This window comes from Crinia signifera, chromosome 8, assembly GCF_055691185.1.
Source record: "Crinia signifera chromosome 8, ASM5569118v1, whole genome shotgun sequence".
NCBI classification, from domain to species: domain Eukaryota; kingdom Metazoa; phylum Chordata; class Amphibia; order Anura; family Myobatrachidae; genus Crinia; species Crinia signifera.
The window spans coordinates 80534044-80556854 of record NC_139224.1 but is presented as its reverse complement, the minus strand read 5'-3'; the positions used below and the strand labels follow the sequence as shown (position 1 = coordinate 80556854).

The 22811-nt window shown below is 43.3% G+C and overlaps 1 protein-coding gene across 1 annotated transcript in view; it reads left to right on the top strand.

Annotated features, from left to right (window-relative positions):
• The window catches only part of TMCO1 (transmembrane and coiled-coil domains 1), a 34340-nt gene that overhangs the window by 9559 nt on the left and 1970 nt on the right, over positions 1 to 22811 (top strand). Inside the window, exon 6 of the mRNA XM_083156722.1 lies at positions 8763 to 8907. Within this exon, the coding sequence (XP_083012848.1) occupies positions 8763 to 8907 (145 nt within the window). The remainder of the gene's footprint in view (positions 1 to 8762; positions 8908 to 22811) is intronic.

Here is a 22811-nt window from a genome sequence, read left to right as displayed (position 1 = left end):
CAGGCGGCACTCAGACTGACAGCTGGAGTAGGTAAAAAGCCTTTAATCCTTTTTTACCTACTCCAGCTATCAGTCTGTTTGAGTGCCGCCTGCTCCCCTCTCCATGTTGTGACCACGTTGGTCTTGGAAGGCACCGCAGCAAGGTATATCATGATAAAGGAGAGTGCCGGTCCCATTCCAAGTGTGTGTGTGTGTGTGTGTGTATGTGTATATATATATATATATATATATAAAGCCACATGTATTAAGGTGCCCATACACGCTGCGATTATCGCATGCGTTTTGTACTTTTAAAGTACAAAACGCATTGCATGTTGCGTGTACCTGCGGGTATTCGATGCACGTCCCCGCAGGTACAATATTGTAAAGCACAAAAAAGTATCTGCATGCAGTACTTTTTGTGCTTCATCGCATCAGTACAGGTGTACATGCGACGTCCATTAGTACCTATTAACTTTAAAAAAAAAAGCCTAAAATCGCATCCGCAAAGTACAGTGCATCGCATCCACTTGAAGTGCCAAAATCGCTGTCAGCTTGAAGTTCAAAACGCACAGCACACAAAATCGGTGCATGTATGGGCACCTTTAAAGGTATGCAGTTGTCTTGACATTAGGTCACAGGTTCTTAAAGTTGGTCCTCAGGACCCTACATGGTGCATGGTTTTCAGGTCTCCTCACAGAATCAGGTGAAGTAATTGGCTCCACTTGTGGATCTTTTAAAATGTGTAAGTCGGTAATTGGTGCACCCGTCAGGTGACCTGGAAAACCTGAACTGTGAGGTCCTAATCAAGTTTGAGAATCACTGCATTCTGGGATATGCAGTGCCAACCTATTTTATTTGTGATGGAGAGAGGTAGTTTTTCTCCAAAGACATGGGGCACAATTGGATCTGTACATAATGATTAAACATATTATATACTTCCGCTTCCGGGTTAATGGCGCCGGAGCTCCAGCGCTGAGCTCCGCTCCCGTTACCCCTTTACCGCCGCTATTACAAGGCTCCTGGAGCCTCTTTGCACGCAGCCTGCACCGCTAACCGCCCGAGCACCCTGCGGACACAGCCAGATGGAGAGATCTCCTGCAGCCAAGCCCGCACAGCAAACACCGCCGAGACCAGACAGACGGCGTGGGGCAGATAATATGGCGCCTGAAGACGCTGACTCCCCTGCTCGCCCTGCTTTGAAGAAAACAGCAGTAGAAGGTACTCTGGCAGGGGGGCTGATGCAAAAGGGGCTAGAAACACCAGTTACCTACAGGGAGGTAGTTGAGGCCATAAATGCAACTATGACACCGCTCCTTACAAGAGCAGTAGATGAAATCACAGCACAGATCCAGCAGTTGTCACAGAGAGTTTCCATAGCAGAAAATCAGATTGGTGTAGCTTCCCATGATATAGCTAAATCCCAGGTGGACATCATTCGACTCACTAAGGAAAATCACCAGCTCTGGAATAGAGTTGATGAATTGGAGAATAGATCTCGGAGATCAAACATTAGATTGGTTGGGCTCCCCGAATCTGTGAAGGGCCCCGCTCTGGCCCATTTTGTCCGCAACACCCTCCCCTCGCTACTAGGCATTACAACAGCCTGCCAAGATATGGTTATTGAGAGGGTGCATAGGGTGGGCCCGCCGCCGACCCCAAACAGACCACGGCCTCGAGTCACTTTATTCAAATGTCTCAACTACCTGCATAAGGTTGAAATATGGTCCGCATCCCGCAAGATTAAAAACCTCACCTGGGAAGGAAACAAGTTATTTATTTTTCAGGACTTTTCAGCTGAATTGTCAAAAATCAGAAAAAGCTTCTCACCAATCTGCTCTACCCTAGCATCAGAAGGCCGCAAATTTGGACTCCTATACCCCGCCAAATTGAGAATCTACGACGGCTCTACCTTTAAAGATTTTTCGGACCCCACTGACGCTGCGGCTTACCTTAGAGAACTCTCCCGCTCTGCAGCGGAGGACATCTCGGATAACCCGCCCTAATTAACTGCCTACCAGAAAGAAAGAATAATAAAAAAAAAAAAAAAAATAATCCAACGTCCCAAACTTAAGGATGCCTCTACACTACTGACTTTGCTTTACCATCTCTTCTCCCGCCACCTCAACAACAACCTTCAAATCCGTCATACTTGGCCCCCTTATTGGTCAACAGAGTTTGCCCTTCCTTTCCTATAAAGACAAAAGTTGAACACTGTCGTTGCAAAAGTTTGGGAATCCTTATGCGCATCAAACATCGGAAGAGACTATGATGACAGCTACTATAAGATCCCCCATTGGAACATCGCTGGACGTATTGATCACTGCTTAAGTGATACATATTTATGCACTTAGAGCCACTCAAACATCTCCATTTCCACGTGAAGATGCCTTATATGACTTATTTTTCTCTCCACAGGTTCAAGAAACTACTCTACTAATATGTGCTCCCCTTATCAGTCTCAATTCCCCCCTCCCCCCCTCCCCCATTCCCCTCCCCCTTTCTCCCTGGTTAGTGTAATGTTTTAGGTTTTGTGTCTTATTTTCCTGGAAAACTGTGTTCAAGACTGTGTGTTTTTAAATTCCTCACTATGATAAAGCTCGGTGGTATTGGGGTGACATGGCCCCATTCCTACTGGATCCACAAATTTTACACAAAATGGTTCTTATGTCTATCACCATAGGAAGTTCCTCCCAAGGCTATCTTGCCTTTGGGTTCTCTACATGGTTCGTACCCCTCCTCATCTTTCTCTCCCTTACTGTCCACCCCCTACCCCACTTTATAATACATCGTGGTAACAATGTTATACTGTTATATAGCGTAATGTACGGTGATGTGAGCCCTAGACATGATTCAGGGTTGATAATCGACACTGAAAGAAGCTCAGAGAATGCTCATGTTAGATTGAAGTACATACATCTCTACTACTGGTATACACCATGACACTTCCTATCAAATTTGGCACCTGGAATGTCGGTGGTATCAACTCACCCATTAAGCGTCGTAAATTGCTGGTATACCTAAATAAATGTCATACTGATATTGTCTTTTTACAAGAGACACATCTGCTCCCTAATGAGGTACTGAAATTGCAGATTATGGGATGGTCTGTACTAACTTCCTCTTCTTTTTCCTCTAAGGCCCGAGGGGTGGTGACTCTTGCTCGGCGGTCTCTTGCACTGGAGGTGACGCACACAATCTCCGATGTTGATGGCAGATATGCAGTTGCTACTATTAACTACCAAGGTAAACAATACACTCTGGCTAACATATATGCCCCACCACCATACACCAAAACACTCTACCGCACCATAATATCTCTTCTCTCCCCTTTCATGGACACAAACATGATTATCGGAGGAGACTTCAACATGGTCTCTTCACAAATACTAGACAGGTCCAACACGAAAAGATCCACATCACACTTACCCAAGATAGGACTGAACCTCCTAATTAAATCCCTGCAGGTGATAGATGTTTGGAGGGCCATGCACCCCACGAACAAAGAATATACCTGCCTATCTGCCGCACATGGTTCCTTCTCCCGCATAGACTATCTCCTTGTCTCCCATGCCCTCTTTCCGCACATCTCAGTCTCCAATATTGCCCCTATCATAATTTCCGATCACGCTCTTGTGACAATGGATATTGCCCTATCTCCAGAACCTAACCCTGCCCGCCTATGGAGGTTTCCCTCTAGACTCATATCTTCCAAAAAATTCAAGGACTTTTTGGGAGCGACTGTGGAGGACTTTTCTATTAATAATGCAGATTGCAGACAGTCAAACCCAACATTGTTTTGGATGACTTTAAAAGCAGTTCTCAGGGGGGCTATACTCTCCTTCACGGCCGCTTCCAACAGGGACTACACCAAACAATACCTGAAATTACAGACCTCCTTGACAGAGGCTTACTCTCAATTTCAGACTTCACCCTCCCCTTCACACAAACAGCAATATGTCTTAGCAAAAACACACATGGAAAATTACATATCAGAAGCTGGAGAGAGACAACTATTCTCCATAAATCACAAATTCCACCAATTTGGGAACAAAACCGGTAGACTCTTATCAAACCTCCTTAAAGGCACAGTAAAACCCTCGATTGTCCACCCTTTACATACTCCACAGAACACTATGACGAACTCTAATGCTGAAATAGCACAGGTGATGCAGACGTTTTATAAAGACCTGTACTCCTCGTCTCTGCCCCCCACCACTGTCCCTCAATCACTGAACATAGATAACCCTGACTCAATAGCATACCCATCTCCTTTATGGCAAAATCTCTGCTTCCCTCAAATTAACGCAGCCAACTCCACCTTTCTCACCAATCCCATTACCACTAAAGAAATAGAAACAGTAATTAGACAACTGAAACCCAACAAAGCCCCAGGCCCCGATGGCTTCTGCAGCGCGTTTTATAAATTCATGCTGCCAGAAGTTGCCCAATTGCTCACCGATTCATTCAACAACATTCTTAATTCAGATAATCCACCAGCTCACTTTAACTCTGCTGTCATTAAAATCCTGCCGAAACCAGGCAGGGATCTTTCCATGCCTGGTTCCTATCGCCCGATTTCACTCTTAAACTTAGATTACAAAATTTTGACCAAAATCATTGCAGACCGTCTCAAAACAATCCTCCCTGTCATAATTCATAATGACCAAACAGGTTTTATTTCTGGCCGACACTCTGCTACAAATGTCCGGAAAGTGATTACCGCCCTAGCTTTGCTAAACTCCCCTAACCCCCCGACAGATCACCTAATCCTTTCACTAGATGCCGAAAAGGCGTTTGATCTCATAGAATGGCCCCATTTATACCACACTCTCAAATGCTTTGGTTTCCCCGCATCTTTTATTCACACGCTACACATATTATACCATAACCCCCTCTCCCAAGTCTCCTGCAATGGCCTGCTATCAGACCCCTTCAAAATAGAGAGAGGCACACGGCAAGGCTGCCCGCTATCCCCCCTACTGTTCGCAGTTGCCCTGGAACCCCTGGCTATGGCACTTCGCGCATCACGACTATATAGCGGTATTCCTATAGGCAACTGCGAACTTAAAGTTTCCCTCTTTGCCGACGATATGTTGCTGTTCATATCAAACCCCACCATCTCTATCCGGGAAATATTACGTCTGATTCGGGAATTTGGACACACGGCAGGTTACAAAATAAATACCTCTAAATCCGAATTGCTCCCAATTATACCTACCAACACACCTGTCCCACCTACGCTCTCCGCACTCCCATTTAAGATCACCACATCTCAATTTAAATACTTAGGGATCCAGATTCCCAATGATATAAACAAGATATATGAGCTGAACTATGGAGCTACCATAACCAAGATCATCACCCAATTACAAGGATGGCATGAACTTCCACTATCGCTACTTGGCAGAATTGCAGTTATAAAATCAGTAATATTCCCTAAACTTCTTTATATCATGCAACTCATACCCCTCCAATTCAAACCTACTGATGAAAAACGCCTTAAAAAAGCAATTACCCACTTCATATGGAAAGGGAAGAAACCAAAAATCGCCCTCGCGAAACTAAATATGGACAAATGCAGTGGTGGAGTCCATGCCCCGGATTTTGCACTCTATTCTATATCTATCTTGGCACGTAATGCAATAGACTGGTTACTAGACAAAAACATATATACAAACTCTTCTCTGGAGGCTGAGGTCTTCCGTCCATTTTCTTTGAACGCCTTATTACACACTAAAAAGTCATTAATTCCATCACACATATTCAACCATCCCCTATTTCATGACACATACCTTAACTGGATCAAACTACATAAACGGTTAAAAAGTGACCACACTGCCACCCCCTATGTAACCTTATGGGGCAACCCTTCCTTTCCTCCATCCCTCTCAAACTCCCTCTTTCTCAGGTGGAAGTCTAAGGGACTATGTGCGGCAAACCAAATATTCGACCCAGGGGGGACAGTTCTCTCTTTCACCACCCTTAAGGAGGCATATGATCTCCCAAATGCGCAGTTTTATATGTTTCTCCAGGCTCGCCACTATGTCTTATCATTACAACTACCGCCACCTAAATCCCCCCCCTCATCACAGTTCTTAGGACTGCTTCAGAGATGGAGAAGGACTCCCTGCAAGCTGAAACATATATACAACTTGTTACTACATCCTCCTTCTGGGGCACACCTCAATACACTATTACACTCATGGCAAAAAGACATACCTACAATCTCAACAACAGACGCAATTCTACACAACTTCATTTCCACTCAAAAAACCTTGGGGTCGGCCTATCTACAAGAGGTCCACTTAAGAACTATCCACAGAGCATATCTGCCTCCATCTATCCGTGCCCGATTTGATCCGTCTGTGGACTCGTCATGCCTCCGGTGCGGGAGATCGAGAGCTGATTTCTATCACTGTTTCTGGGACTGCCCCAAAATCAGGCGTTTTTGGAACAAGGTATACCTCTTCATTAATTTACACTTTTCTATGTCTCTATCTCCATCCCCTACTGCCAGTCTTTGTTTAAACTTTACTGAATGGTCTGACAATTATAATATAGAGCCACTGTTCCCAATGTTAACAATGTTGTTTACGATAGCCAAGAAACTTATCCTCAAACACTGGACTGTAAAAACGGCACCCACTATGCTCCAATTACATAACATGATGTTACAACATCTCTACTTTGACCGAAAGACGTGGTTATCCTCTAGGCCTGGCACTTCACATAAGTTTGAGCGAAAATGGGCCCCGTATATAACCACTTTATCTCCAGACCTCAGGGAAAAAATACTGGTATCCTTTGATATTTCAAAATGGTCTACCCTATTGACAAATACCTGAAAGTACTTAAATATATGTATTCCCACAACATCAACTGTATCCACATATTTCTCTTGACGCTACCTGGACCACTTTGGGTAAATATTATATGGACTTGTCTGACATGTGAGGCCACATCTTACTGTATAATATTGCAATGTACCATGATATAATACTCAACTATAAGCCCCCCCCCCCCCCCCCCCTCCCACTCACCCCTCCTCTCTCTCCCCCCTACAATTTTTTTATACCGCCCCGCAATATCTATACACAGCATAGCTGTTATGGTGTTTACAGAAACTACTTGACTCATGTAATGTACACCTTGTTGTCATAGTGATTCGAATACTCAATATTTCAATGTACAATGTTATACTCATTTATCTATGTTTCAAACTATGCTGTGCTTGTACGATTGTTATTTTACTTCAACATAAAATAATAAAACGTTATTCAAAAAAAAAAAACATATTATATAAATGATTTCTGCAATTAGTGATGCTAAGCAGAATAGGTGCCCATGCACGGGGCGTTTTTGCTGTGCGATGTGATGGGCATCCCATCGCACAGTTCAAAAAATTTGGGCTGCACTTATTAAACTAGGTCCCAATCGCATTCCACACAAAATGCATGCGATGTGATATAGCCCAAAATGCATGCGATAATCGCAGCATGTATAGGCACCTTATGTACTTGGTATTAAGATTAGTTCTGCTGGGCTCTAAAGCAGTAGTTAATATGTATTTGCTGGTGAATGACAACAGCAATGACCACCCTTCCTTCCTGAATAAACTGCCAGGTTTACTATAAGCCATTAAGAAAAGCCAGTTCTGCACATCTTGGTGTATAGGAAAATTAGTATTAATGAGCTCTGAGACCACAACCACCTGCTAACACTGTTTTGGGAAAAGAAGCTTTAAGTGTATCTCACAGCACAACTGTGGAGGAATCTGTTTATTGTCAAGGGGTGAGGAAACTTGTCATTGGCACGTCATGTTACTATTTAAGGGAGCAAATGCTGTTGGGAAGGAAGTCTGTTCAGTTTACTTATTAAGCCAAGATACTTGTCCAAGCAGAAGTGATTAGCCTAAACTGCCTGTTTCAATCTGCTGCCTACAGGGCACAATCTAAATATAAATTAAATTTTAAATGCAGCAGCACTCGGTTCACTTTGTTAAATCATACAAAATCCTCCATATACTTCTAATGTCAGTGTCCATTTTTGTGGTTGCTGTTCACCTTTTGTCCCTGCCCTATGCCCGTAAACACTAACCGTATTCATTAGAAGCTACTTGAAATCTTACATAATATATAATACTGCATTACAAACCCAAGCAGGCTATAGATCAGTGGTCGCCAACCCATCGCTTGCGAGCTACCGGTAGCTCGCGGCAGTGAATCGGGTGGCTCGACCACTCTGCCGCCCACCCGCCTTCTACCTCTGAGTCTGAGGGGAGGAGAGCACATTGCGCGTCTCTCCTACTCCTCACTGTGCATTCCTGTGACTAGGCCGCCCGTCCGCCAATCAGAGTTTGTGGGCCGGCATCCAATCAGGAGCTGGCCCGTGAGCTTTCATTGGTGGGTGGCCCAGTCACTGGGAAGGGAAGGAGAGATGTGTGGCGTGCTGTGCTGTCCTTCCCTGAGAAGAGAAGCAGTGGCGGCGACACTGCAGGGGGACAACGGACTGTCCTCTCCCTGTCAGCAGCAGCAACAATGGTGAGTGTGCTGCTGCTGGGAAACACCTGGCACTGTGGGTGCATTCTTGGAGTATTTAGAGCTGTAACCTTTACTGGCAATGTACTCTGGATATTGTCAAGAGTGCTATGGTGTTCCATCTAGTTCTGAAACGTCAGTGTGAATTGTATATATGTAAAATATTAAAATATATATCCTTTTAAATTTCCCTTAACAAAACAATCAAATTATGGTGACAGATTGACTTTTTTTTTTTTTCAGTTTTGATGGACGGGTTGTAGCAAAATTGCCATTTGTTCCCCTCTCCTATATTCAAGGACTATCTCATCGGAACTTGTTGGGTGAAGATTATACAGATTGCTCATTTATATTCCTGTACATACTTTGTACAATGTCCATTCGTCAGGTATGTTCAAAGCTCTTCTCCGTAACTTTGTTGCATAGCCTCGCTTATAAATCAATGTGATGTGTTGTACAGAAGGATATTAACATATGGGTTTTCACTGTAAGTGAAAAATAGACCTTTGGCATGATTTACTCTTGTGTGGTTTGTCTGCAGCTTTGACTGATGTAATCATAGGGGCAACTGAAATAAATGCTGGGTTTTTGGATTTGCCCAAACCACTGAAATATAAATCCACCCCTGTGTAGATTTTAGACTACTAAGGTGTTTTATGTTTTGAAAGTACTGTTCTTATACCTAGCGTTTTTAGTATACAGGTAGAATAGAAAGCTTCATATGTTTTACCAAGAAACGGGCCCATTTTATTTTCTATATTTTATAAGGCACCATATTACTCTCTATTGCCAGTCTGTGGGGAAAAGCCAGGACAAACAATGTACACCTAACAGGGCTAGTTTACTTCCTCATGATGCAACATCACCCATACATACAGTAGCACATTGCTGTTGTTTTTCCTGCCCAACCCTATGGCGCAGCATTCACACCACTTTTGCATGCAAGTGTGGGATCCCTCACAATAAATGCAGACCTTATGCATGCATATAACGTTTGTATACTGGAGCTTATACATATACACACAATGTTGCACAAATTTATAAACTATGGATTGGATTCCAAGCCTTATGCTGCCCATACATATGTGAGATATCGCATGCAATCATTCGATTTCGGCCACATCTGGCCGATTAAATCAAATGATTGTATGCATTTTTAAGCTGACATTCGACACGATGTGCAGGCACGCTGTCGAATGTCGCATCCATAGATATTATGAGCTACACATAATATTTATCGAATTGCATGAGCAATCGATGTGGTTTTCAACCACATGTGATTGCTCAAATGCAATCAGTGGCAGGTTCGGGGAGCAGGGCCCGGATGGGTTCCGGAGCGCTGGCGGGGAGCCGGTACCTTAATGCTGGGGACCGGAGGGACTCGGCAGCATCAGTGGAGGCATGGCGTTTGTGTAGCGGGGACCGGAGCGGTGGAGCTTTCAGGTGGCGGGACGCAGCCGCAAATGAGAGAGAGCTATCTCAGCCAATCAGTGGCCAGCTGAATGTGAGTCCTGACTGGCTGAGAGCGCTCTCATGCCATCATCGCATCTGATCGCATAAGTGTATGGGCAGCATTAAACTCACCCTAGTTGTTTTGGATATAACCAGCATCCTTTCAGATCCGGTGGCCTGTGCTATGATAATTTCAGTGGCGCCTGAAATGGTCAAGTAGAGATTGAAGTCTGCTGTTAATACCCCTTTCAGACCACCAAATCAACCCAGGTTATTTCTGTGTTGGTTAGATTTAAAAAGAGAGCAAAACCAATTAGACTCAAAATGTATTCTGCAAATAAAAATATGATTATATTCAAAATACATATAAAAATATATAAGCAATTCAGTGTGGGATATCTCGCATCACAACCTCAATCCACTTATCTAAATTATTAAGAGTGCAATGATCAAACTCATATTAGATGGAAATGTTCTGCTAATAGTGGAAAGAAAGTTGCTTATTCCAATTTTTTTCTCTCCCTTTTTAAAGCTGTGTACACATGGAGCATTATGATCACTGGCGATATTTTGCTCAGCAATCATATTGCTCAGTGTCCCGTTTTCATCAGCGATCAGAGGTGGTCGCTGATGAAAATGTCACATTGCCGGGAGAAAAGGCAGGGGAAGTCGCTGGTCGGAGGAGCAATCGACCAGCGGCTGAAAACGGGAGCGCGCACCCAGCGATTTTTCACCAGTGCACACTCCAATCGCTGGCAATATGGTCGCTCAGCCACCATATTGTCCGCGTTTTTTTTTTTTTTTTTTGCCCGTATGTACGCACCTTACATGTTTAGATTGCTAGAAATGCACATATAGTGGAGATCCCAGTAGGAATAATTACCATCAATGATCCTGCTTTACTTTGGACCAAGCAGACTCTGCTATGGCAAACTTTTCCGGCCAAATGTTAATTTTTATCCAGGCAGCGCGATTATTTCCCTACTGCACCTCTTGTCCAGAGGGAGCATATAGGGCTCTTGTCACAAATGTTGGGAACAGTTACCGCCGCTGTGGGCCATGTGTTCGGGAGCAGTGTCTGCTGCTGTTTGTCACACCACGCACTCGCTGTAGTAATGGAGATCAGCAAGTGGTGTTAGGTGAAGCAGTGATGGCAAACACTGTGCATGAAGTCCCGGTGCTTCAGGAACTGTTCGGTGGATTCTTCCACACAGAGCACTCCACACAATTTCGCTGGTATCTGATGCCGATAGAGACCTCTTCTCTTGACTCGTTTCTCCGCTAGAATGATATCTCAGTTTCCTCAGATGTTGGGAGTCCATTTGAATTCTATATTTAAAAGGCTTAATAGCCAATCGGTGTTCTCTGGTGATCAAACAGTTTAGGTGTGTGTTTAACCCTTTCTGTTTACATAGGAGCAATGAATACAAGTGTAGTTTATCTGTGTTCCTAAACGACATTCAGGGCACGGCGAATTCATTAAAGTGCACAGTACATTCCTAAAAAGATACAAATCCTTTAGTAACTGTTCTAAAACAAAATATACACATTATAGAAACATTGTGGATTAATGGCATATTCAGACCTTTTGTTAGTAGCTAGACTATATTAAACTGTTTGATACTGGGTACACACCAGAATGATCATGAGACGATCATACAATAGTCGCATGATCTGTTGAAGCACACAATCTGCTCATAATCTGCATACGATCCGATAACTATCTGTACCCAGTGGAAGGGATCGCTTTCAAATCCTGACTGCAGCAGGTAGAATCTGCAAAACGACCAGCGGGGACACGAATTGGATCTAAAACATGCACAATCGGTCGAAATTGGGGGAACTGAGGCCAAATCATTCTGGTTTGTACCCAGCATAAGAGTGAGGCTCACCTAGATGAGCACATGGCACAGCTAAATATTCCTGCAGCAAACGCTGGTTCAGTACCCATATTTTTCAATTTATTTATATTTTTTTGTTTAAACAATTCCTTAATTATTTACTTAATTTGCAAGTTTATAGGTAAATATAGAGAAATACATATCTCAAAAAATTGTTCAAGATTAAATATAAAAATATACATAATTATAATAGTTAAAGATAAATAAAGATCTAAAATTTCAATTTAAGAAAGAAAAAATATAATTTATAATTTTAGTATTAAAGATATAAGGGGAGGAAAGTTGCACTTAGATAACCAATTACAACATTTCAACTACAACTTAATATATGTGGCCAATTGATGATGGTATTCTTGTTGGCACAAATAACCTCCACACCACAACCACAGTCAAGTAACCCGGCTTCCTCCCCAATGATGCTCCGTCCCACCCCCATCTGATGACCGCTGCCCGGCAATAAGCCAGCTGACTGGATCTTTCACACCGCAAATAGGTTATGCTAGACATACATAAGACCAGCTTTGCTCCAACTGTCCAACTTGTCTGTCTAGCTAAAAGGGTGTTACACAAACCTGACCAACTTTTTATGCAGACCAATCATTTTATTTATTTTTTGTCCAACTTGTGATGTCGCAGAAGTATGCAAACTGTTCCTGCCTTCTACTGTATTTTGTGTGGTGACAGTGTCATGCTCACATTAAAAATGCCGGGTCGCACCCAGGATTTGGGAGTGTACGTCCCAGGAGTGACCCGGCTGACTTTTGCCTCCCTCCCCCACCACCACCACCACCACTTATAGTGTTAACTGGACCCGGGTCACTAGACCAGGCATTCCCAACCACGGTCCTCAAGGCACACCAACAGTGCAGGTTTTAGTGATATCCAGGCTTCAGCACAGATGGTTTAATCAGAATCACTCAGGTACTAATTAAGTCACCTGTGCTCAAGCCTGGATATCTACAAAACCTGCACTGTTGGTGTGCCTTGAGGACCGTGGTTGGGAATGCCTGCACTAGACTCAGGCTAACCATTCATACTGCCCATCAACCTGGTTTTGGCCCTGTTTAAACCCTTCTTTTAACCTGGGTCCTTTTGTTGGACAGGGATTTTTCTAAAGGCTCTTGCACATTGCCCCAATCAGACCCATGTTATTTGTGTGGCATGAAAGGGGTATACGTGGTTAGTAGAGGATGCTGTGTAGTGACAGTATAAAGGAGTAGTAAGCATAAACATATTTTGCAGTGTTGGTGTACTGTAGAATATTGTGTGCAGGAAAAATAACTAGTTTCCTACTCTGATACGTCATTTCTATACTGTACATGTAAAAGAACATGTCAATAGCATAACTTCAGGTGCAACCAAAGGAAACAAATGTTTACATTGAAAGATCTGATACTGCATTTGTATCACTGATAACCGGTTTACTTAATTTAAATTTCATTTATGGTTAACTGTTTATTACTTTCATTACTGAGGGTGTGCAATTTAGAGCCAATTCCCCCTACCATATATCTGTGTAGCAATACACACCTGAGGTTTGAGAATGCCTCACTCTGGATTAGCACCCCTCCCCCAACCCCCTCTATGTTTTTAAGCAGGGAACTAGCATGGACTGCACTGAGACAGAGGTATAATACCAAGTAAGTTCTATTTATTTGTGCATAGTGTCAGAAAATTTGGGGTTGGCATCTGGGCGTGGGGGCCCCGGGCTGCTCTGGCTGGACTGTCTCAGGGCATCACAACTTAAATACACAGTCACTTTTTATATCCTGTATGTCTATTATTTATGTATGCACTTTTTATTTCACATACTCTCTACCTTCAAACATATAGTAGGGACCTCCATACTTATAATTTCACCACTTTACTACTCCTATTCTTTATTGTGATGCCCTGGGGGGGTCCTTAGCTGGATCGTGTTTTGGGGTTCCCTGCGTCCCAGGTGTTGACCCCAGAGTGTTAGGGACCTTCTCGACAAGAGGTGACCTGGACGATTGGTGGGCAGACCAATATCACTGGCCAATGATATACCAACAACCTCTTATTATATATTATGTAATGATAGCATAGAGCATTTGCACCCTCTCTCTCTGTGTAACCCATTTTATTCTCAGCAGATGGCACCTTTCATTACTGAGGGTGTGCAATTTAGAGCCAATTCCCCCTAACTTTATTTATCCTGACTACAAAAGAAGTCCGGATTATCGACACATCTATTGTACTTCTGCAAATCCAAGTTTGGATGTCATCCTTTTTGCCAAACATATGTATTTTATTTCTGGTAATAAACTACTGGTGAGTGCTGGCTTCCCGATCTCCTAGCTCTGGGCTTGCCCTGTGATTAGCTGCAGTTGGCTCTGCTCCTTTTTCCCAACTAGAAGGATTGGTTGGGAGAAACCTGTTTCATTTACCCAACTATAAGGAACAACCAGGGCTTTTTTTCAGCAGGCTCCAGCAGGAACTGAAGCCCTTATTCTAGTTCACTCTTTGAGAAAATATTTCTTAGATGGACAAAACCATGTGCACTGCAGGTGAGGCAGGTGTAATGCTGCCTGCTGAGCCGATATGTGCTTTGAGGTGCGCGCTCCCGCGCACCTCATCGCACAGTACAAAAAGTATGTGCTTGTACATACTTTTTGTACTTAGGTTTCATCAAATTGCATCGCATTGCATGCACATGCAATGCAATGTGATCCCTGCTATTGCAGCCCACAACGCACGCCCGCATCGGGACGTGTATGGGCTGCTTTACTTGTGCAGAGATAATTAGATTTGGGTGGGGTTTTACACCTGCCTCACCTGCAGTGCACATGTTTTTGTCCATCTAAGAAATATTTTGTCAGAGTGAACTAGAATAAGGGCCTCAGTTCCTGCTGGAGCCTGCTGAAAAATAGCCCTGGGAACAACCATTCCTGTATAATTTTATAGCAAATTATAGAAATGACTTTAGTGCTGATTGGTTGCCATTGGCAACTTCTCCACTGGTTCACTTCTCCTCAACACTGCTTCATATATGTGCCCAAGTATCTTCCTGATGTATGGACCTAGGGATGGCCATCGTTGCCTTTGCCGTCGATAGTGTATAACTATTCAATGGATGACCATCGATGTTTTTGTATATCGATGGTCATCCATTTTCTTTGACTGAGTGGCCTGTGGGCCAATCAAAATGCGGGAGCAGAGCTTTGCGGGGGGCGGAGCTATGCTCTGTGTCCTGGCACTTTAGGGGAAAAAGCAAAAACGAAACTATTAGTTTAAGCTTTACATCGATGGTGGGAAACCATCTGGTTCTCCCCATCGATGGCAAAACTATTCAACATCGGCCATAAACCATCAATGATTTCTAATCGTCGATGGCCATCCCTATATGGACACCATTAGAATAAAGGAAAGGCATTTTACTCCTTGAGTTTGGCCATATGCTTTTTACTGTGCCTGCAAAAAAAAGTTAATTTTTCGGTACTTGTTTCCTAGCACGGCGCCCATCGGGTCCCATCGCATACCTTTAACTTAAGGTATGCGATGGGACCCGACCGGGGTTTCTTTTTTGAGGTTTCCCGACAAATGTAAAATCGGGTCCATCGCATGCCATTATAATGGCATGCGATGCAATTGACGTGACCAACACGATTTTACATTGTAAGCATTGTATGTAATGTTAAATTCCTATGTAAAATCGGGTCCATTGTATGCCATTATAATGGCATACAATGCAACCAATGCGATGGACCCGATTTTTACATAGGAACTAATGTTAAATGGCCCCCCATACCAAATTTTTGATTGTATACCCACCCTGATGGGTAATTTCTATGTCACAGCACTAGCTATGTGTTTCTTTTAAAACGATTTTTAGCAATAGTTCTGAAATGTGTATCACTTAGGTTATTCTTGGGTTTTTCATTTTCATCACAGTGACCAGACTCTGGTTTAGGTTGGGATAACCATGAATTCCCTTGGGTTCACTTAGACATGAATTATATTGGATTGTTAACAGTCTTACTCACACCCATGTGTTACGGGTGTGCTATGGCGGTCCGACAATCGGGATACCGATGGTCAGTATCCCGACTGCCGATGCTTCGACAGGGGGGCAAGCACAAAGAAGACCCTTGCGGACTCAGTGGCTCCAAAGAAGGAAAGAAAAGAACTCTCTCTTTTTTTGGGGGCACAACTTGATTAGTTAAATGTTATTAAAAATTAACTTTTATTAGATTATTTATTAAAATATAGGGAGCCAACCTCATCAACAAAACAACTTTTTTTAACACATGTACAAACAACATATAATGCCTGTCAGAGAAACTGTATCTCCTGGACAGGGCAGAAATGAAATTTTCAATAGACAGTCACAATTACTGTGGGTGTCTATTAGATAGAATTACCCATAAAGACAATACAATTATACATACATACATAAAACATATATCGTCTGTCTAGAGAAAAGGTTTCTCATCCAAAAAAACACTGTAAACAACTTTTTTGTAGCTATATATATATTTGCTACGTATCCTTGATTACACGTCAGCGAAAATATTCCTTTTAGAAAGATGTTTGGTGTACTTCGTTGTGGTGATAATCCCACTTATGTAGTAGAACTAAGGCACTACAAATAGTAACATAAAATGAGGTACTTGTTTCCTATCTGGGCGCCCACGATCAAAATCGCGTTGATCGGGGGTAAAAATCGCGGGCATCGCGGGTAAAATTGGATGGTCGCGATGACCGCGATGACCGCGATCACCGCGATTTTCCCATAGGGAACAATGTTAAAAAAGGCTGATTGACCGCGATTTCACTGTTAAATGGCTCAATTGACCCGATTTGGCCATAATAACCCTGAATTAGGCCCAATTAACCCTTAAATGTCCCCCCCAAATTTTGACGCCACCCCACGATCGACGCCAACCCGAAGCGTGGCGAGCGCAGCGAGCCCGCGAGGGGCGGCGGTACGCGTCCTCCGACCTTTTCATGCCCTACTATCCACTAGGGCGTGGTGTGAGAATATAATAGTGTGGCGAGCGCAGCGAGCCACCGAGCCCGAAGCGTGGCGAGCGGACGCGGATACCTTCACTGTGAAGGCCGCGAGGGGACGCGCATAACTGTGAAGGTATCCGCGTCCCCTCGCGGGGCTCGCTGCGCTCGCCACGCTTCGGGCTCGGTGGCTCGCTGCGCTCGCCACACTATTATATTCTCACACCACGCCCTAGTGGATAGTAGGGCATGAAAAGGTCGGAGGACGCGTACCGCCGCCCCTCGCGGGCTCGCTGCGCTCGCCACGCTTCGGGTTGGCGTCGATCGTGGGGTGGCGTCAAAATTTGGGGGGGATATTTAAGGGTTAATGGGCTCTGTGGCCCATTTAACATTGATTCCTATGGACAAATCGGGTGGATTGAGGCATTTAACAGTAAAATCGGGTCCATCGCGCCTTTTTACATTGATTCCTATGGGAAATCGTGAGCATCGCGTCGCGGGCATCGCGGGTGCATTTATGGCCGGCCGCGACGCGACCGACACGATTTCCAAGTTTAACATTGGTTTCAATGGGAAATCGCGGGCATCGCGTCGGTCGCGTCGCGGCCATACATAAATGTACCCGCGATGCCCGCGACGGGCGCCCAGATAGGAAACCAGTACCTAAAATGACAGTTAATGAAACAATGTTGCACTGCTATAATCAGCCCAGTGTCCTACCAACGTGCAGTCATATTGTTCCTGGTATTATACCGAGATGCTGCAGGTAACAGCGATACCAAATTACAACAATTCACAATACTAAGAGAGTGTTATGATACACTCCTTTGGTCTGGTATTTCACTGATATGCTGCAGAACAAAATATATCCAATTATGTGTAGGACTGCATTAATATGTGGTCGGACACCACTGGTAAAAAAGGAAATAAAATTTCCAGTTAACAAATTGAGTGCCTCAGAAAAAAACAATACATGTCATAAACGTCAGTGCAATGTGTGGCTATTAATCATAGGGCCACTTTTCTTATTGAGGATACCTGGCATTACTACTCAAGATTAAATTGAGGGAAGGGGTGTCTTCCTGTACTACAGTTTAAATACCAATAGTTAATTAATGGGTATTATTCGTTGTAATTACCTATAAGAAGATTAGTAAAATTACAGAGAAGAAAAGGGGGAAAAAGAATTCTCCTTTAAATCCGCTGCTACTGCTTTTGCTTGCATGGAGATCTCTCTGTGCCTTTATTGCAAGTGAGCGAGTGCATATAGATTTATAACGCCCACTAAAGGAGTCAGAGGGCTTCTGCTGTTGGGGCTCCGTGTGACAACACCCTGGTTAACACTAGGTCATTGCAGGGAAATTGTACACACATGAGTCCCAATGAGAGAGCCCAAGAAACATATAGATTAGCACGGGTAAAACCTCTTCCTAATCACGGGTGCTGCTTTTTACCCATATACCTCAGGCATTGATGGGGAAATGAGCGACCCCTGTCAGGGGAGGGAGAACCCAGAAAGGTGAAGCTATAATTAGCTTCACTTAGGAGTGTAAGATTAGATTGGAGATATATAGCGTAATTCACCTTAATTGCTGTATTTTTGTAACCATATGCAAATGCTACTTTTTAATACTGTAGGTACTAAAATAAACATATATAAGTCTTATGGAGTGGATTCTGTAGCAGGAAGTTGTGCCCCGATCCCGTATTCATTAGCACACAATGTGCTCAAATCAAGTAATACCTTTAATAACGCCAAGCTGCCCCTCAGACCAAGTAATATTTTTTATAATGCAATTTATTATTGAGGATACCTGGTATTACTACTCAAGATTAAATCGAGGGAAGGGGTGTCTTCCTGTACTACAATTTAAATACCAATGGTTAATTATTGGGTGTTATTTGTTGTAATTACCTATAAGAAGATTAGTCAAAAATACAGAGAAGAAAAGGGGGAAGAAGAATTCTCCTTTAAATCCGCTGCTACTGCTGTTGCTTGCATGGAGATCTCTCTGTGCCTTTATTGCAAGTGAGCAAGTGCATGTAGATTAATAACGCCCACTAAAGGAGTCAGAGGGCTTCTGCTGTTGGGGCTCCGTGTGACAAAACCCTGGTTAACACTAGGTCATTGCAGGGAAATTGTACACACATGAGTCCCAATGAGAGAGCCCAAGAAACATATAGATGTAGATTAACACGGGTAAAACCTCTTCCTAATCACGGGTGCTGCTTTTTACCCATATACCTCAGGTATTGATGGGGAAATGAGCGACCCCTGTCAGGGGAGGGAGAACCCAGAAAGGTGAAGCTGTAATTAGCTTCACTTAGGAGTGTAAGATTAGATTGGAGATATATAGCGTAATTCACCTTAATTGCTGTATTTTTGTAACCATATGTAAATGATACTTTTTAATACTGTAGGTACCAAAATAAGCATATATAAGTCTTATAGAGTGGATTCTGTAGCAGGAAATTGTGCCCTGATCCCGTATTAATTAGCACACAATGTGCTCAAATCAAGTAATACCTTTAATAACGCCAAGCTGCCCCTCAGACCAAGTAATATTTCCTATAATGCAAAATTGCCTCTCTAATAATCAGTTTTAAATAATGCTAGATCAAGCTGTCTGACACATTCTTAATCGCCGTTATTTAGGAGCATACATATCACACTACAAAAGTACACAGACAATGCTTTTTTCAAGACTATAGTCTAAAACATAGAAAACATAGGAATGCTTCTGCACATCTCCAATTATGTACTATAGATCTCTAGACATTGTATTAGTTATTGATTTGATCAAAATAGTGTACTTAGCTCAATCTCTGCGACCTGCAGGAGGGCTATCTCATATGTCCTTGTGAAGCTCCCAGTCCACTCTAATCGGCTATAACAAGTCTTTTTGGTAGACCGCTTGTATCCGGGGGACAGTTAGCTTCCCATTAGCTGCTGTCAGGTAAGAATTACCTCTGGTGAAGGCCTCTGGTGGATTGAGGTCGGTGTGCAAAAAAAGTCTGGAGCGCAGCTAATATATGTCGCTTAAATGCGGCAGCTCAATGAGAAGGTTCAATCTGATGCGTGCCGCTCCCTGCGGCTGCTAGATGGGGAAGTTTCGTCTCCGTCTAGCTTCTGGCAAGGGGGTAGTTGCCGTTATCCTCACTCGAAATCTAGAGCGCAGCTGATGTGTGCCGCTCCGATGCGGCAGCTGAGTAAAAGGGTTCACAGTTGCCGTTATCCTCACTTAAAGTCTGGAGCGCAACTGATGTGTGCCGCTCAGATGCGGCAGCTAAGTAAAAGGGTTCAGACGGCCGTTTCGCTATTGCTTCATCAGTGGCTCGCCAAAGGTTTGATTCTCCCTCTATGGGGGTCGTGGGAAAATAGCCCGTCAGTCGAGATCCCAACTGTCGGGCATTTAAACATTTAAACAGTCGGGATTCTGATTTCTGAGTACTGACGGTCGGAATCAAGACTGTCGGGCAATCATCCGGCACCCATGTGTTATACAGGAAGTCCCAATAGAGGCCAGAATTACAAAATCTACTGGTACTTTAATTCAAAAAGAAAAACAAATGCTTTTTTTTTTTTTTTTTTTTCTGAACAATAAATAACAAGATACATACTCTACACTAACTATGCTTTTGGTTACTTTAACATCTTAATTTCAAATATGTATGCATTCTAATTAACCATTTGAGTGCCAAGTGACTTTGTTTTTGTTGCATTAACATGTTTGCTTGGCAATTTTTACACCTATTTCTGACAGTGGTGAAAGCTGCTCAATCAAACTAGTAATGCCCCCCCCCCCCCCCAGGTGCTGCAAGGGAGGGGGATTTAACCCCCCCCGCACACCAAAGGGCATTAGTAATAAGATATGAAAAACCAACATAATAGAGGGTTATTCAGAGATCTTAGTTACTTATATTTTGCAAAAGATATGATAAGCTTCCGGGCCTCGTCAAGGCTTCTCTGATACCGGAAGTCCTACACTGCATGATAACAGCACCCAATCTGGGCCATATAATTGTCTACTGTAAGGCTACATGATAACAGCACTTACCAATATATCTAAGTTGAGAGCCAGCCTATCAGGAGTTACCCCTAAATCCTCCTTGTGGCACTACAGGAACCAGCATGCCCTCCAAATGCAGGTCCAAACAAATGCCTCTTGCATATAAAAACAGTGGTGAAAGTTGCTCAATGAAATTAGTAATGCGCCCCCCCCCCCCCCCCCCCCCAGGTGCTGCAAGGGAGGGGGATTTAACCCCCAGCCCACCAAAGGGCATTAGTAATAAGATTTGAAAAACCAACAATGCAACAACCTGTACTGTTTACCTTGTATAGAAAATCTTTTATACAACACTTTATTTTATTTTTTATTATTTTATTTGAAATTGTGTGACACTGGCACTAGTAGCCTATATTTTGAACATCTCACAGATGTTGGCACTCAAAGCGGTTAAGATGAGAGAGATATATATATATATCTATCTATCTATCTATCTCTTGTGAGTTAACCGGGGCGCCCGATTTTGGGTACTTGCGATTTGCTATCCGTTTCATTATTCATCATTACCCCACTATCCCCTTAGCGTGAAGCGTGTCTATCAACGTGAACCCGAAGCGTGGCGAGCGCAGCGAGCCCGCGAGGGGCGGCGGTACGCGTCCTCCGACCTTTTCATGCCCTACTATCCACTAGGGCGTGGAGTGAGAATAGAATAGTGTGGCGAGCGCAGCGAGCCACCGAGCCCGAAGCGTGGCGAGCGCACGCGGACACCTTCACAGGTATCCGCGTGCCCTTGTGGGCTTCACAGGTGTGTGTGTGTGTGTGTGTGTGTGTGTGTGTGTGTGTGTGTGTGTGTGTGTGTGTGTGTGTGTGTATGTGTGTGTTTCATTTTAAATGAAAGCAGAAAGACAATTAGGTAACATTTTAGCACTTCTGGTTTCTGTGTCCTTGCACCTGCTTATCAGTCTGTTTATTGTAACCAAGCTGTTTACTTGTACAGTATGTGTCCTAGCACTTTTGTGGCTAGGAGTACTACTCTCTGCCCTGGGAAACTAGTTCAGGGTTGTGGGAAGATGTACAAGTACATAAGTGCTTTGATCATTTAGGGGTGAAAATACTCACAAAAGCATGTATGTATTCTATCTATATTTCCACTAGGACATCCTCCTATCCTGCCTCCGTTCCCCTCCGTTCCTACTTATCCTGTTGTTTTTCGTTCGTCCACCCACCTATTTTTAGTATGTTAACTCTACTTCATCTTCAGTCTCCTTGACAATTTTGACACCTACTTCTGAACTGATGCTGATTTTAGTTCTACCAGCTATACCCCTATTTATACTGTATTTTTCAACACACCCTGTATGTTACCTTGTAATTAGTTTTTTTTGTTTGCTATGTACGGCGCTGCGGACACTTTGCGGCGCCTTATAAATAAACGTAGTACTACTACTAGGACCTACAGTAGTGATTTGGTGCTCTTGATCTGGGTGAAGTCTATAAGCATTCACATATTAACAGGTTATGCAGACATCCGTTGTAAATATTATTGTGCCAGAATAATATTTTAAGTTAAGCATTTAGGGGGAGGGAATATGCGCTTATGAAGGAAGTTCCATTTACCAGATTTTTATTTATTGCCTGTTTTCTCCTTACCCTTTGTTTTTACTGTACTTTTCCAGATCTTTTTGAGTGAAGCTACTGTAACTTGTAAACTCTTTAAAAGCTAATAGTATAATATACCTGTACTTGAGCTATTTCACTTTTCTTATATTAAATGTTCTTTGTCATTCCTGCTGTTGATTTTATATTTGTTATTGCATAGACTTTTCTTCCTTTCCCTGGAGCTAAGGATGCACTTTCTACAGATCATGCCCCCTCAGGGAAGCACGCAGATCCTGTGTTTGAGCCTGTGACTTTCCTGTCCAATGGGCTCAGACTGTGGGAATGTGGAATTAGGTGTG